At 39.3% G+C, this 12,289-nt stretch overlaps 1 protein-coding gene across 3 annotated transcripts in view; it reads left to right on the forward strand.

The window, feature by feature from the left end:
* Positions 1-12,289, forward strand: part of HERC5 (HECT and RLD domain containing E3 ubiquitin protein ligase 5) — a 44,695-nt gene that overhangs the window by 5,506 nt on the left and 26,900 nt on the right. For 2 of the 3 annotated variants that reach the window (XM_041757884.1, XM_041757885.1), the window contains exons 4-10: positions 945-1,166; positions 2,737-2,828; positions 3,292-3,422; positions 5,850-5,995; positions 7,106-7,182; positions 8,252-8,355; positions 10,334-10,393. In XM_041757884.1, coding sequence (XP_041613818.1) covers positions 945-1,166; positions 2,737-2,828; positions 3,292-3,422; positions 5,850-5,995; positions 7,106-7,182; positions 8,252-8,355; positions 10,334-10,393 — 832 coding nt within the window. The remainder of the gene's footprint in view (positions 1-944; positions 1,167-2,736; positions 2,829-3,291; positions 3,423-5,849; positions 5,996-7,105; positions 7,183-8,251; positions 8,356-10,333; positions 10,394-12,289) is intronic. The other variant, XM_041757886.1, reaches the window with a different exon arrangement.

Consider the following 12,289-nt stretch of genomic DNA (forward strand, 5'->3'; position numbering starts at 1 on the left):
CCCTATTAGATATTGTCATCTCCATCAGATAACACTTAAGTTGTCTTGAAAAATAGGCTCCATGTATTCAATTAAGGAAGAAGATGGAGAGTCAAGATACTGTGCTATGATTTCAAATGTATAAATTATTTAGAATCTTCAGGCTAATGAACTGAGTGGGTGGGCAGAAGGCAAACATTAACTTTAGGCTTTATTTTCCCAGATGTAGAAAGTTTCTGGTTTTCTTGGGCCCATCATGATTTGCTTTTTAAATAAATATTTCTTGGTTTTGATTATAATATGTTTAGGTAGCTCCATTCTACCTGTCTTTGTCCGTTCGGGCTGCTGTAACAAAAATACCTTGGATTGGCTGACTGAAACAGCAGGAATTTACTTCTGTCAGTTCTGGAGGCTGGAAGTCCAATTCAGGGTGTCAGCAGATTTAATGTCTTTTGAAGGTCCACCATGTAAGTGGTGGAGAGGGCAAGAGAACTCTCTGGAATGTCTCTTTTAAGGGCACTAATCCCATTTTTGAGGGCTCCATACTGATGATCTCAGATAATCCTCATTATCTCCCAAAGGTCCACCTCCTAATACCTTCACGTTTAGGGTTAGGATTTCAACAGGTATATTTTGGGGTGGGAGTGGGCAGTGGACATGACCATTTAAGAAGCCCACAATCTAGTGATATGGGACAAGTGGGGATGTTCAGAGTTTATTACTGGTAAGTCACAATCTAGGAAGATGAGATTTGGGGAAGCAAGGGCACTACCCTTTGAGGCAGGAAGGAAAGAAGTATAACTGTTATTCCTAAAGAGAAGATGTTCTAGTTTCATTGTCTCAGACATACGGTATCTGAGAAGTTGAATGTAAGAGACTGTATAGTGTGGATAACATACATAATGTTCTAAGTTCATGTTTCCTGCACTTGAAACTTAATGAGGCAGCATTTTGTTTATGTCAAGGTGGTGAGCTTTTTGCCTGGGGACAGAATTTACATGGCCAGCTTGGAGTTGGAAGACTATTCACCTCAATCCCCACGCCACAGCTTGTGGAGCACCTCTCAGGAGTCCCATTGGTTCAGATTTCCGCGGGAAAAGCCCACAGCATGGCCTTATCCATGTCTGGAAACGTTTACTCATGGGGAAGAAATGATTTGGGACAACTAGGCCTGGGCCACACTAACGGTATGGAAACATATTTTCAAGCTCTCATTGTCAAATGTATTTGTTAGATAAGAGATGAATTTAACACAGGCCTCTCTATCAAAAACGGTTCAGATCTTCACTGTCATTTATGCTGTTCTTCCTGATTATCTCTGTCTTCAGGGCAGAATCAATCTAGAAGACATGCATTGTGTGGAGGTGGTTGTGATTAAATGTATGTCAGGGTTGTGTGGGCTCAGGGAAAGGGCATTGGACTGTTTGGAATATCTAGGCTCTGCTTCCTACTTTGCAAGTTAACTAATGAGAAGGCCTTGCTGAGTCACTTAATTTTTCTCTAGGCATTATTTTCTTTTTCTGTAAAGTGATGCTTTAGGTTGAAATGACATCTAAAGTGCCTTTGCACTTAAATGTCTGTTAACAGAAGTATATCCATGTTAGGACAGAAGGAGACTAATGATTTCTTTAGAAACTCACATATTCTAAACTTAGTCTATAAGGTATTAATTATATCTGTATACACAGATAGGGAAAAAAATCTGTAATTCCCATATCGAACTACTTCCACAAAGCAGATGGCAAATCTTTTATGATCCAAAATACCTTTTTGGAGTTTTCAGGTGTGGCACATTGCTGCTTTATCAACTGTGGTAATGCACATGTTACCACTGGGTCACTGGTCATACTGCACCTTTCCCTGACGTGGTCCAGTGCTAGTTACTCAGGGGAAACCATAAGTCCATGGGCCAAGGGAATAAAGAGCAGTTAAACTGTATTTGCTGAATCCTTAAGTGCTAGGACAAAGCAATCGTTGAAAGAAAAAAGAGGTAGTGTGGGGTAGGGACATGGTAGTAGAGATTTTTTTTAAGATTTTATTTACGTATTCATGAAAAACACAGAGGCAGAGACTTAGGCAGAGAGAGAAGCAGGCTCCAAGGGGAGCCTGATGTGAGACTTGATCCTAGGACCCTGGGATCACACCCGGAGCTGAAGGCAGATGTTCAATCACTGAGCCACCCAGGTGACCCGGGAATAGAGAATATAAAAGAAAAAAAGGGGATCCCTGGGTGGCGCAGTGGTTTGGCGCCTGCCTTTGCCCCAGGGCGCGATCCTGGAGACCCAGGATCGAATCCCACGTCGGGCTCCCGGTGCATGGAGCCTGCTTCTCCTTCTGCCTATGTCTCTGCCTCTCTCTCTCTCTCTCTGTGTGTGTGACTATCATAAATAAATAAAAATTTGAAAGAAAAAAAAAAAGAAAAAACGGATATGTTTATTAAAAGGGTGATTTTAGATGGGAATTGGAAATACCAGATAATGCTGCAATTAAAGTTAATGAAGTTAGGCTAAAAGAAGAGTGGGTTCTAGGAACTGGCTTGACACTTTGGCATATGAGTTCTCCTGTGTGTGGCCCTTTGACCACTGCCTCACCCCCAGTTTTAGGCCAAAATAAATATACCAATCCAGTGGCCTTTCCTGTCGGGTGTTGGGAACTGTGGTTGCCAGCTGGGAGTCCAGGTATTTTACTAGTAGCATAGAACTCCAATGTGCAAGTCGATTTTTTTTTTTGATTACTTCTATTCTTTTCCTTGTGTAGGTGAAGAATTTCCTTCTCTTATTGAAGCACTGGACAATCAGAAAGTAGAATTCCTCGCTTGTGGTGGCTCTCACACTGCCCTGCTCACAAAGGTGCGTGTTGCCTGTTCTCTCCAATGATAATTCTGGAAGAACTTTTAGTGGGGAAAGCACAGGAACACCTAGGTGTGCACACTTAGTGATTCCCTGGGAAAAGAGGTCACTTCCTACGTGCAGGATTGCCCTCCTGATAATTTGAGGAGTTTGCTTTGACGGTCCTTTTTTTTTTTTAAGATTTGTTTATTTTAGAGAGTGTGTGCACATGAGTGGGGGGGAGGGGCCAAGAGAGGGATGGAAAAACTGACTTCCTGTTGAGCACAGAGACCAATGTGGGGCTTGATCTCATGCACCTGAGATCATAACCTGAACTGAAATCAAGAGGCAGATGCTTAACTGACTGAGCCACCTAGGCTCCCCTGATATTAATTTTATTAATTATTCAGTCTTTTTATTAATTTTTCAGTAATATTACTTACTGTTGTATTTCTTTAGAATCTGATAAGTTTTTTTTCTTCAGGATGGGCTGGTATTTACTTTTGGTGCTGGAAAATATGGGCAGCTCGGTCACAATTCAACACAGAATGAGTTAAGACCCCGTTTGGTGACTGAGCTTGCTGGGAATAGAGTGACCCAGGTAGCATGTGGAAGGTAAGTTGTAAAGTGTCCATGAAAATTGATGAAGTGAATACAATAAATTTAGATAGATAATTTAATAAAACTTCCATCAGTTTTTTTTTTTTTAAGATTTTTATTTATTCATGAGAGACAGAGGCAGAGACACAGGCAGAGGACGAAGCAGGCTCCATTCAGGGAGCCCAACATGGGACTCGATCCTGGAACTTCAGCATCAGGCCCTCCGAGGGAAGGCGGCGCTAAACCACTGAGCGACTGGGGCTGCCCTCATAGTTTTTTGATTGATTTAAAAGTATACATTTTCACAGGGGTCAAGATGCTTAATTTACATTGTTAGGTAATAATCTTTATTTTAGAATATATATTTGTTTTCATTGGTTTTTTAGAAAATATGTATTTAAATAATCTCTATACCTATCATAGGGCTAGAATTCACAACTCCCTAGATCAAGAGTTGAGTGCTCCTCGGACTGAAGCAGCCAGGCATGCCCTACATTGATTATATCTTTTTAATAAGAAAATTCAAAAAAAAATAATAAAAATAAATTTATGCACTTTCTGTTGCCCGTTTAGTGAAATATCTTTGTAACTGTCCAAACATAAATTTATTGAGCAGCCCCAGTGGCACAGCAGTTTAGCGCCACCTGCAGTCCAGGGTGTGATCCTGGAGACCCGGGATCGAGTCCCACATTGGGCTCCCTGCGTGGAGCTTGTTTCTCCCTCTGCCTGTGTCTCTGCCTCTCTCTCTCTCTCTCTCTCTCTGTGTGTGTCTCTATGAATAAATAAATAAAATCTTTAAAAAAATTCATCTTTTTTTATTAAAGATTTTTATTATTTGTTCATGAGAGACACAGAAAAATATGTCATTTATTTGGGGAAAAATAAACAGATGTGAATCACAAAGGATTATTCATTGATGTAATCACTTTCTCACAACCCCTTAGAAGGAGTAATCACAGTTAGAAGGTAAGATAAAGTCAGTGGTGGTTTAAGTAGAATATTTTGATAAGTTTGATTTTCATAGTTTCTTTTTTTGTTTTTGTTTTCTTTTTACTAAAAGTAGAAAAACTTGCTAAAACTCCTTGGCTTACTTTATTATTCCTTGAACATCATTCAGTCTGCTTCTCACCAGTGGGATTTTCAGTTGTGGTGAGGTTAAGAAATCTTTTCAATCAGATACACTTAACTCTTTTGGGCATTTTTTTCCCTTAAACACAAGCAAATTCAGGCTCTACCTGAATAGTGGGTTCATGTGTTTATTTGCTGAAATTTTTTGTGTAAAAAACTTGTATATGTACTTTCAGTCTGTAGACCTGTTCTTTTATGATCCTGGAATAAAATTACATAGATGGATATTATTAAAGTAGACCAGATGATTGGGATGGTATATTCTCTGCATTCAAGGGAACACTGTCACCACTTGGAATTTTTCATAACATACATTTCTTTTAAGTAGCATGTGTTAGGAGAGGAATCTCATGTTAGAGATCTCTTAATACAAACCAGGGCAGTTCCCCTATTAACATAGGAGAATTCACTGGAAAATCTTTCAGCACTCACTAAAAACTGTTAAAGTCATACTCACATTTATTGTAAGAAGTGAATACAAATTAGAACCAGTCAAAGGAAGCAATGTATAGGACAGAGTCTAGAAAGAGTCCAAATGAGGAGCTCCCTCTGTCCAGTCCCCTTGGAATCATGGACAGAATGGTATTCCTCCCAGCTCAATACAGAATAATATGTAGAGTATTGCCATCTAGAGAAGCTCACCCAAGATCAGAGTGTTATTGCGGTTTCGTTGCTTAATCATGATTGATTGAATCATTGTCCATGGTGGTGAACTCAGCTTCGAGCCTCTCCTTCCCAGTAGGTTGGGCTTCCATGTCCCTCTTCCTGAGCCACTTGGATAAACTTTTAGGTGTGACCTCGGGATCTTGCCATGAATAACAAACACTCCTGTCACCTGGGAAATTCTAAGGGCTGACAGGTTATCTTCCAGGAAATGAGGACAAAGGCCAGATTCTTTACTTAACACAATCTAGACTGGGAGAGACTGTGGAGTAAATCAGGGAATCATTGTGGTAAAGGTCTTTGGGAAATAGAGGGATCACCTCATTCCATCTTCTAGGATGGGGAGAAGGAGGATTCTCAAGCTGAGGCTTGAAAAAGGAGTTGCAAGCAAGGGGAACTGCTTGTTCCTGAACGAGGGAACGCTGTTCACCAAGGGAAAGTATCGTGGCCTTGAGTGGATGTATGGATTCCAAAATCATCTTACCCAAATATTAATGCTATCTTAATTTCCAGATGGCTAATTTCATCCATTGGGAGTTGGTAAACTCATTTCACTCACTGGGTAAACCTAATTTCAGCAGTTTATGTGTTGCTGCATACTCTTAAGTTGTAGATAATTGAAAATTGACCATAGGTGCTTTCTTTTAATAGGTGGCACACACTTGCCTATGTTTCTGATTTGGGGAAGGTCTTTTCTTTTGGTTCTGGAAAAGAAGGACAACTGGGAAACGGTGGAACACATAATCAACTGATACCACTTCCCATGAAATTACCATCAAATGAAGAACTCAAATTTGGTAAATTTTGTAGGAACATGGGATTTGGCAAAATACCATTGTCAAGAAACTGATTTTTTGAAGTGTGTAATATGACAAGGAAAAAAATATATGGCTCTGAAGGGAATTTCTCTAAACATTGGTTTCATTTTTTTTTTTTTGGTTTCTTTTTTTTTTTTATATGTAAAGAACTTAAAATATTCAGTATAACCAATCAAGTTAAAATAACCATTAGTTTTATCTTACCCCTTTAGATTAAAATTAATGTGGACCTAAAATGATAGAACATAAAATAGATTATATGGATCCAGAGGCATATGCTGCAGGAGACCTATTAATTCCGTGGATATTGGTTTTTTTTTTTTTTTTTACCTGGCAACTGACTCACAATCACATAAAGCCCTGAGAATGTTGAGCAGCTGACATATGCCAGGCACTGTAACTGTGCTGACATGTGTTATCTCACTGGTCCTTCAACAGTTCTGAGAGATCTGTGCTTTCAGAGACTTGGAGGGTTAGCCACTTCTTAACAGCCAGTCAGTGGTTTGGCTGGATTTGAACTGTGGCCTGAGTCACAGTGCTCTGAAACACTGGTATAGAACTGCTTCAGAGCACTTCGGTTACTTGCTTCTGAAACCTTAGTGGTGATCTGTGGTACCAGAATTCTTTTAAGTTAAGTTCTAGGAAAATGAACAGTAGGATTATTTCTTTGAGCAGTTCATATATTTGATTTCTTAGAACCACTTAGTCTTTTGAAGTGCTATTTACATTCTTTATAGTCAATAGTTATTGGTTAAATCCTGAGTTCTAGAAGACAGCTTTTAGTACTGAGACATGAATTAAAGCAGGGATCAGTTAACTAATCAAATACTAGTTTGACTATTTTATATAAACATTTGCATTGATTATATATGTCAAACTGATGTCACATTGCAGGTCACCTCTGTTTGCCAACTAGACATTACTCTGAAGGAAATGTCTATTTCTTCTTTATGGATGTGAAATGTGTTACATCTGTGTATCAGAAAGATGAAAGGACTAAGTTTAAGAAGAATGTGAAGATTTAAACTGAGTGTGCATGTTTGTGCCAGTGTCTCTTCTGCATTCTTACTTTCTCTGTCTTCCTTTCAGAAAGCCGTACTTCAGAAAAGGAGTTAATAATGATTGCTGGAGGGAATCAAAGCATTTTGCTCTGGATGGGCAAAAAGGTAAAAATAGATCTCTAGATGTTTGGTTACTTTTATTTTATTTTCATTTTATTTTTTAAAGATTTATTTATTTATGATAGAGAGAGAGGCAGAGACACAGGAGGAGGGAGAAGCAGGTTCTGTGCTGGGACCCCAATGTAGGACTCCATCCCGGGACTCCAGGATCGTGCCCTGGGCCAAAGGCAGGCACTAAACTGCTGAGCCACCCAGGGATCCCCTTTTATTTTATTTTAAAGATTTTATTTATTTATTCATGAGAGATGCAGAGACATAGGGAGAGGAAGAAGCAGGCTCCCTGCAGGGAACCTGATGAGGGAGTCTATCCTAGGACCCCGGGATCACCACCTGAGCTGAAGGCAGATGCTCAACCACTGAGCCACCCACGTGTCCCTATAACTTGGTATTTTAGACAAAATGAAGGGTTTCAGGATCGCAAGTGTGGTGAATTTCAAAATCACCTAGTTCCTAAGGTGACCTTAAGGGAATAGCTAAACATTATTGATTGTCTAAACTGAATAAGTATTGACTCACAGAAATCAGCAGATTTGTCTCTGGTAAATGTCAAATCAGACATCCTTAGATCTTTCCTTTGCCTTGCCCTTGGCATTCAGTCAGGATCCTAGCAGGCCATCAGGTTGACATTCTAAAATGATTTTGCTGGCCACAACTAAGAAAGACAGGTTCATAGGCCTGTGAGTAATAAGTTCATAACCTTCTCATCCTACTCTGCTGAGGCAAACTGAGTTCCTCTCACTCTTACAGCCCTTGTAGGATCTTCCCCTTGAGGCTGTGTGATACTTGTTTGACTCTCCTAATACCTATTTAAAGTGCTGAGTGTTGGAGCATTCAGAGAAATTTACCTTGGTTTTAATTTTTAAGCCCCTTGGGCAAGAAGTTGATAACCAGGCCAATGATTGATTACTTCTTGGTAAAATCTTTGATTTCCCATAGCGATATTATCCATATTTAAAAATTAGTATACCCTGTATCCTTAGAATGTGCCTCAAAGTTGGATATTTATTTCTGTTGGGTCTCAATTCCTGTGTTTTACTTGCTTGTTTATGCACAGAATCCCTATGTTAATCTGAGGAGGAGAATTCCTACACTGAATGAGGGGACCATAAAGAGGTGGATCGCTGACGTGGGGACTAAGCAGTGGCAAAATACAAAAAGGTACAACCCATGTGTCTCTCTGCTCATACAGTTCTGTAAAGTAGCATTTGCCCTGGCTGGTTCTGCACAGTACAGAGACATGAGGTTTTGTGGTCCCCCATGGCCCATCAGCCAGAGATCTTCAGGGAAACAACGGAGAAGGTACATGTGTGTGTAGAGACAGAGGTTTCTTTTTGAGGAATTGGCGCACACAGTTGTAGAAACTCATAAGTGCAAAATATGTAATGTAGGTCAGCAGGCTGGAGACCCAAAGAAGGTTAATACTGCAGCTTGAGTTCTCAGGCAGTCTGAAGGCAGAATTCTCGATGCCTGGGAGCCTTTTTCTCTTAAGGCCTTTGATGATTGAATGAGGCACACCCTCATTAAGGGGGATGATCCACATTACTCAGAGTCTGTTGACATGAATGATAATCTCCTCTAAAAAATATCTTCATGGCAACATCTGGCTTGGTGTTTGACCAGATATTTAGGTACCATGGCCTAGCCAATTGACACATTAAAATTAAACATCACAACTAACATATAAACTCCATGAGGGCAGCTTTCTTTATTGGAGGACTTCTCTGGATCCTTGATATGTTTGCATATATTGTAATTGCTCTTTTTTTTTTTTTTTAAGATTTTATTTATTCATGAGAGACACAGAGAGGCAGAGGCAGAGGGAGAAGCAGGCTCCCTGCAGGAGCCTGATGTGGGGACTTATCCCAGGACCCCAGGATCACTACCTGAGCCGAAGGCAGACGCTCAACCACTGAGCCACCCAAACACTCTGTGACTGTTCTGAGTTGGAGATACAACCTATATAATTTCCCATCCCTCTTTGACCTTTGACCAAACCACTTGTTTTGTAGACTTCCTATTCACAGCTGAACAGAGTGGCCAGTCTTGCTCAAAATGATACAACTCATACCATCTATAAAGATTATATTTACTTTTATAAATATTTCTTTTTAGAGATATTTTTAGGTATGATTTCCTAATTCTGAAAATTGGTTGTATAAAATAGCTACATCATAATCTGCATAGGTGATCAAGAACTGTGCTGGTGACTATAATCACCATGCTGAGTGTTGCATAATATGTGGAATTGTCGGGCAGCCCCCGTGGCACAGCGGTTTAGCGCTGCCTGCAGCCTGGGGTGTGATCCTGGAGACCTGGGATCGAGTCCCGTGTCAGGCTTCCTGCATGGAGTCTGCTTCTCCCTTTGCCTGTGTCTCTGTCTCTCTCTCTCTCTCTGTGTCTCTATGAATAAATAAACAAGGGATCCCTGGGTGGCGCAGCGGTTTGGCGCCTGCCTTTGGCCCAGGGCGCGATCCTGGAGACCCGGGATCGAATCCCACATCAGGCTCCCGGTGCATGGAGCCTGCTTCTCCCTCCGCCTGTGTCTCTGCCTCTCTCTCTCTCTCTGTGACTATCATAAATAAATAAAAAAAATTAAAAAAAAATTAAAAAAAAATTTAATAAATAAACAAAATCTTTAAAAAAAAATATGTGGAAATGTCAAATCACTGGGTGCTACACCTGAAACTGATATGACATTCTATATCAACTGTACTTTGATCATTTAAAAAACCTACTTGTGCTATTACTTCCAAGTGGAACTGAGCGTACCCTCCTCACCCCCATCCTCCCATTTAATTTCTGGTAATTTTTTTTCTTAAGTGGAACAGAAATAAATAGGGCTTGGAAAGTTGGGTGGGATGGGAATGTCTTATTTATTCAAGGAAATACCCTGGGTCATTCCTTTTCCTCTTTCCCTGGGGCTTCTCTGAGTACATACTTTTTATTACTCACATTTGCCCCTGAAACTTTGAGATTGAGAAAATGGAATAGACATTTAGCTGTCCAAGGCAATATGCAAACAAATCAGAGACTGAGAAGTTTGAAGGACAGTAATGAGATGTTTTATTTATTATGTCATGCTATAATGAGGCATACACTATGATTTGTTTTAACCCCCATCTTATTTGTAATACAGGGAAATCAGAGAAATATTTTCATCTCCTGCTTGTCTGATTGGAAGTTTCTTAAAGGAAAGGTAACACATATATGTATTTATAAAGTTCAAGATTCTGTTAGTGTGTATAGTGTGGTGACCATTGTTAATACTGGATTATATATTTGAAAGTTGCTAAGGGAGTAGATCTTATAAGTACTCATTATAAGAAAATAAGTTTGTGACTATACGGGTGTTAATTAGACTGATGTAATTATTTTGCAATGTATATATATGTGTTAATTTGTTATGTACACACCTGAGACTAATACAATATTATGTATCAATTGTAGTTATTTATTTTTAAAAAGATTTTATTTCTTCATGAGAGAGAGGCAGAGACACAGGCAGAGGGAGAAGCAGGCTCCATGCAGGAAGCCTGTTGTGGGACTCGATCCCGGGTATCCTGGATCAGGCCCTGGGCTGAAGGCAGTGGCTAAACCACTGAGCCACCCATGGGTCCCATGTATTTTAATTTAAAAAATGAAAGACTATAAAGAAAGTGGCTTACCGGTGGTGCAGCGGTTTAGCGCCGCCTGCAGCCCAGGGCGTGATCCTGGAGACCCTGGATCGAGTCCCCCATCAGGCTCTCTGTATGATGCCTGCTTCTCCCTCTGCCTGTGTCTCTGCCTCTCTCTCTCTCTCTGTCTCTATGAATAAATAAATTTTAAAAATCTTAAAAAAAAAAAGGAATGCCATCTCATCTTAAAAAAAATAAAGAAAGTGGCTTAAGGGTAAAATAACTAGTTCTGTGTTTGTTTCTTTAAAAACTAAGTTTTAAAAAAATGTTTCTTTCTTTTTTTTTTTATTTCTTTTTATATGAGAGTGCACGCACGTGCATGTGGAGTGGGGAGGCAAAGGGAGAGAGAGAATTTCAAGCAGACTTCCCACTAAGTGTCCAACTTGAGGCTTGAGATCATGACCCTGATATTATGGCCTGAGTAGAAATCAAGAGTTGGACACCTAACTGACCGAGCCACCTAGGCACCCCTAAAACTTAGCTTTTTTTTTTTTTTTTTTTAGCTTTTTTTAACAAAAGCAAATATATGTGCACTGTAGAAAATGTCAAAAATAAAGACCTATGATGAAAACACTGAAAATCACCCATATTGCACCATTTAAAAGGAATAGCATTTGTGTATATATCTTTTTTCTGTGAAAATTTATTTTTTTTACTAGACATGGGATTATATGTATTACTTTATCCTTAATATATATGTCCATTTTCTATTTTATTCATTTCATATTATTCAATATTTTTCTTTAACGTCATTATAATGGCTACATGATTATTCCATGGGAAGGACATACCTTAATTTAACCATTTCCTAATGCAAGATGTTAAAGTTTCTTTGAATTTTTAAATATTATGAAAGAACAGCTTCGCATCTCTTTTCCTAAATATTTATATAATATATATCTAAAAAATGTTTTCTATTTTGAGACACTAAATATTTGTATTATTTTGCAAAGAATGTATTTCTAAGATAGTGAACATAAATATGTTAAGAATAAATATAATTCACAAGATATTTAAACATTTCATTAGTAATTTTCGTTGCAAGACTAAGAATTAATGCTCTGAAGGCTGCCCCCCTTTTTATTTTATTTTAAAGATTTTATTTATTTATTCATGAGAGAGAGAGAGGCAGAGACACAGGCAGAGGGAGAAGCAGGCTCCATGCAGGGAGCCCGATGTGCCCCCCTTTTTAAAGATTTACTTATTTACTTAATTGAAAGAGAGAGCACGAATGGGAGGGGCAGAGGGAGTGGGAGAGATATCTTAAGCAGGTTCCATGCCTAGCATGAAGCCTAATGTAGGGCTCAATCCCAGGACACTGAGATCATGATCTGAGTTGAAACCAAGATTCAGATGCTTAACCAACTGCGCTACCCAGGTGTCCCTGAAGCCCCTCTTTTTGATCCTGACTTTCAGTT

This window comes from Vulpes lagopus, chromosome 6, assembly GCF_018345385.1.
Source record: "Vulpes lagopus strain Blue_001 chromosome 6, ASM1834538v1, whole genome shotgun sequence".
NCBI lineage: Eukaryota > Metazoa > Chordata > Mammalia > Carnivora > Canidae > Vulpes > Vulpes lagopus.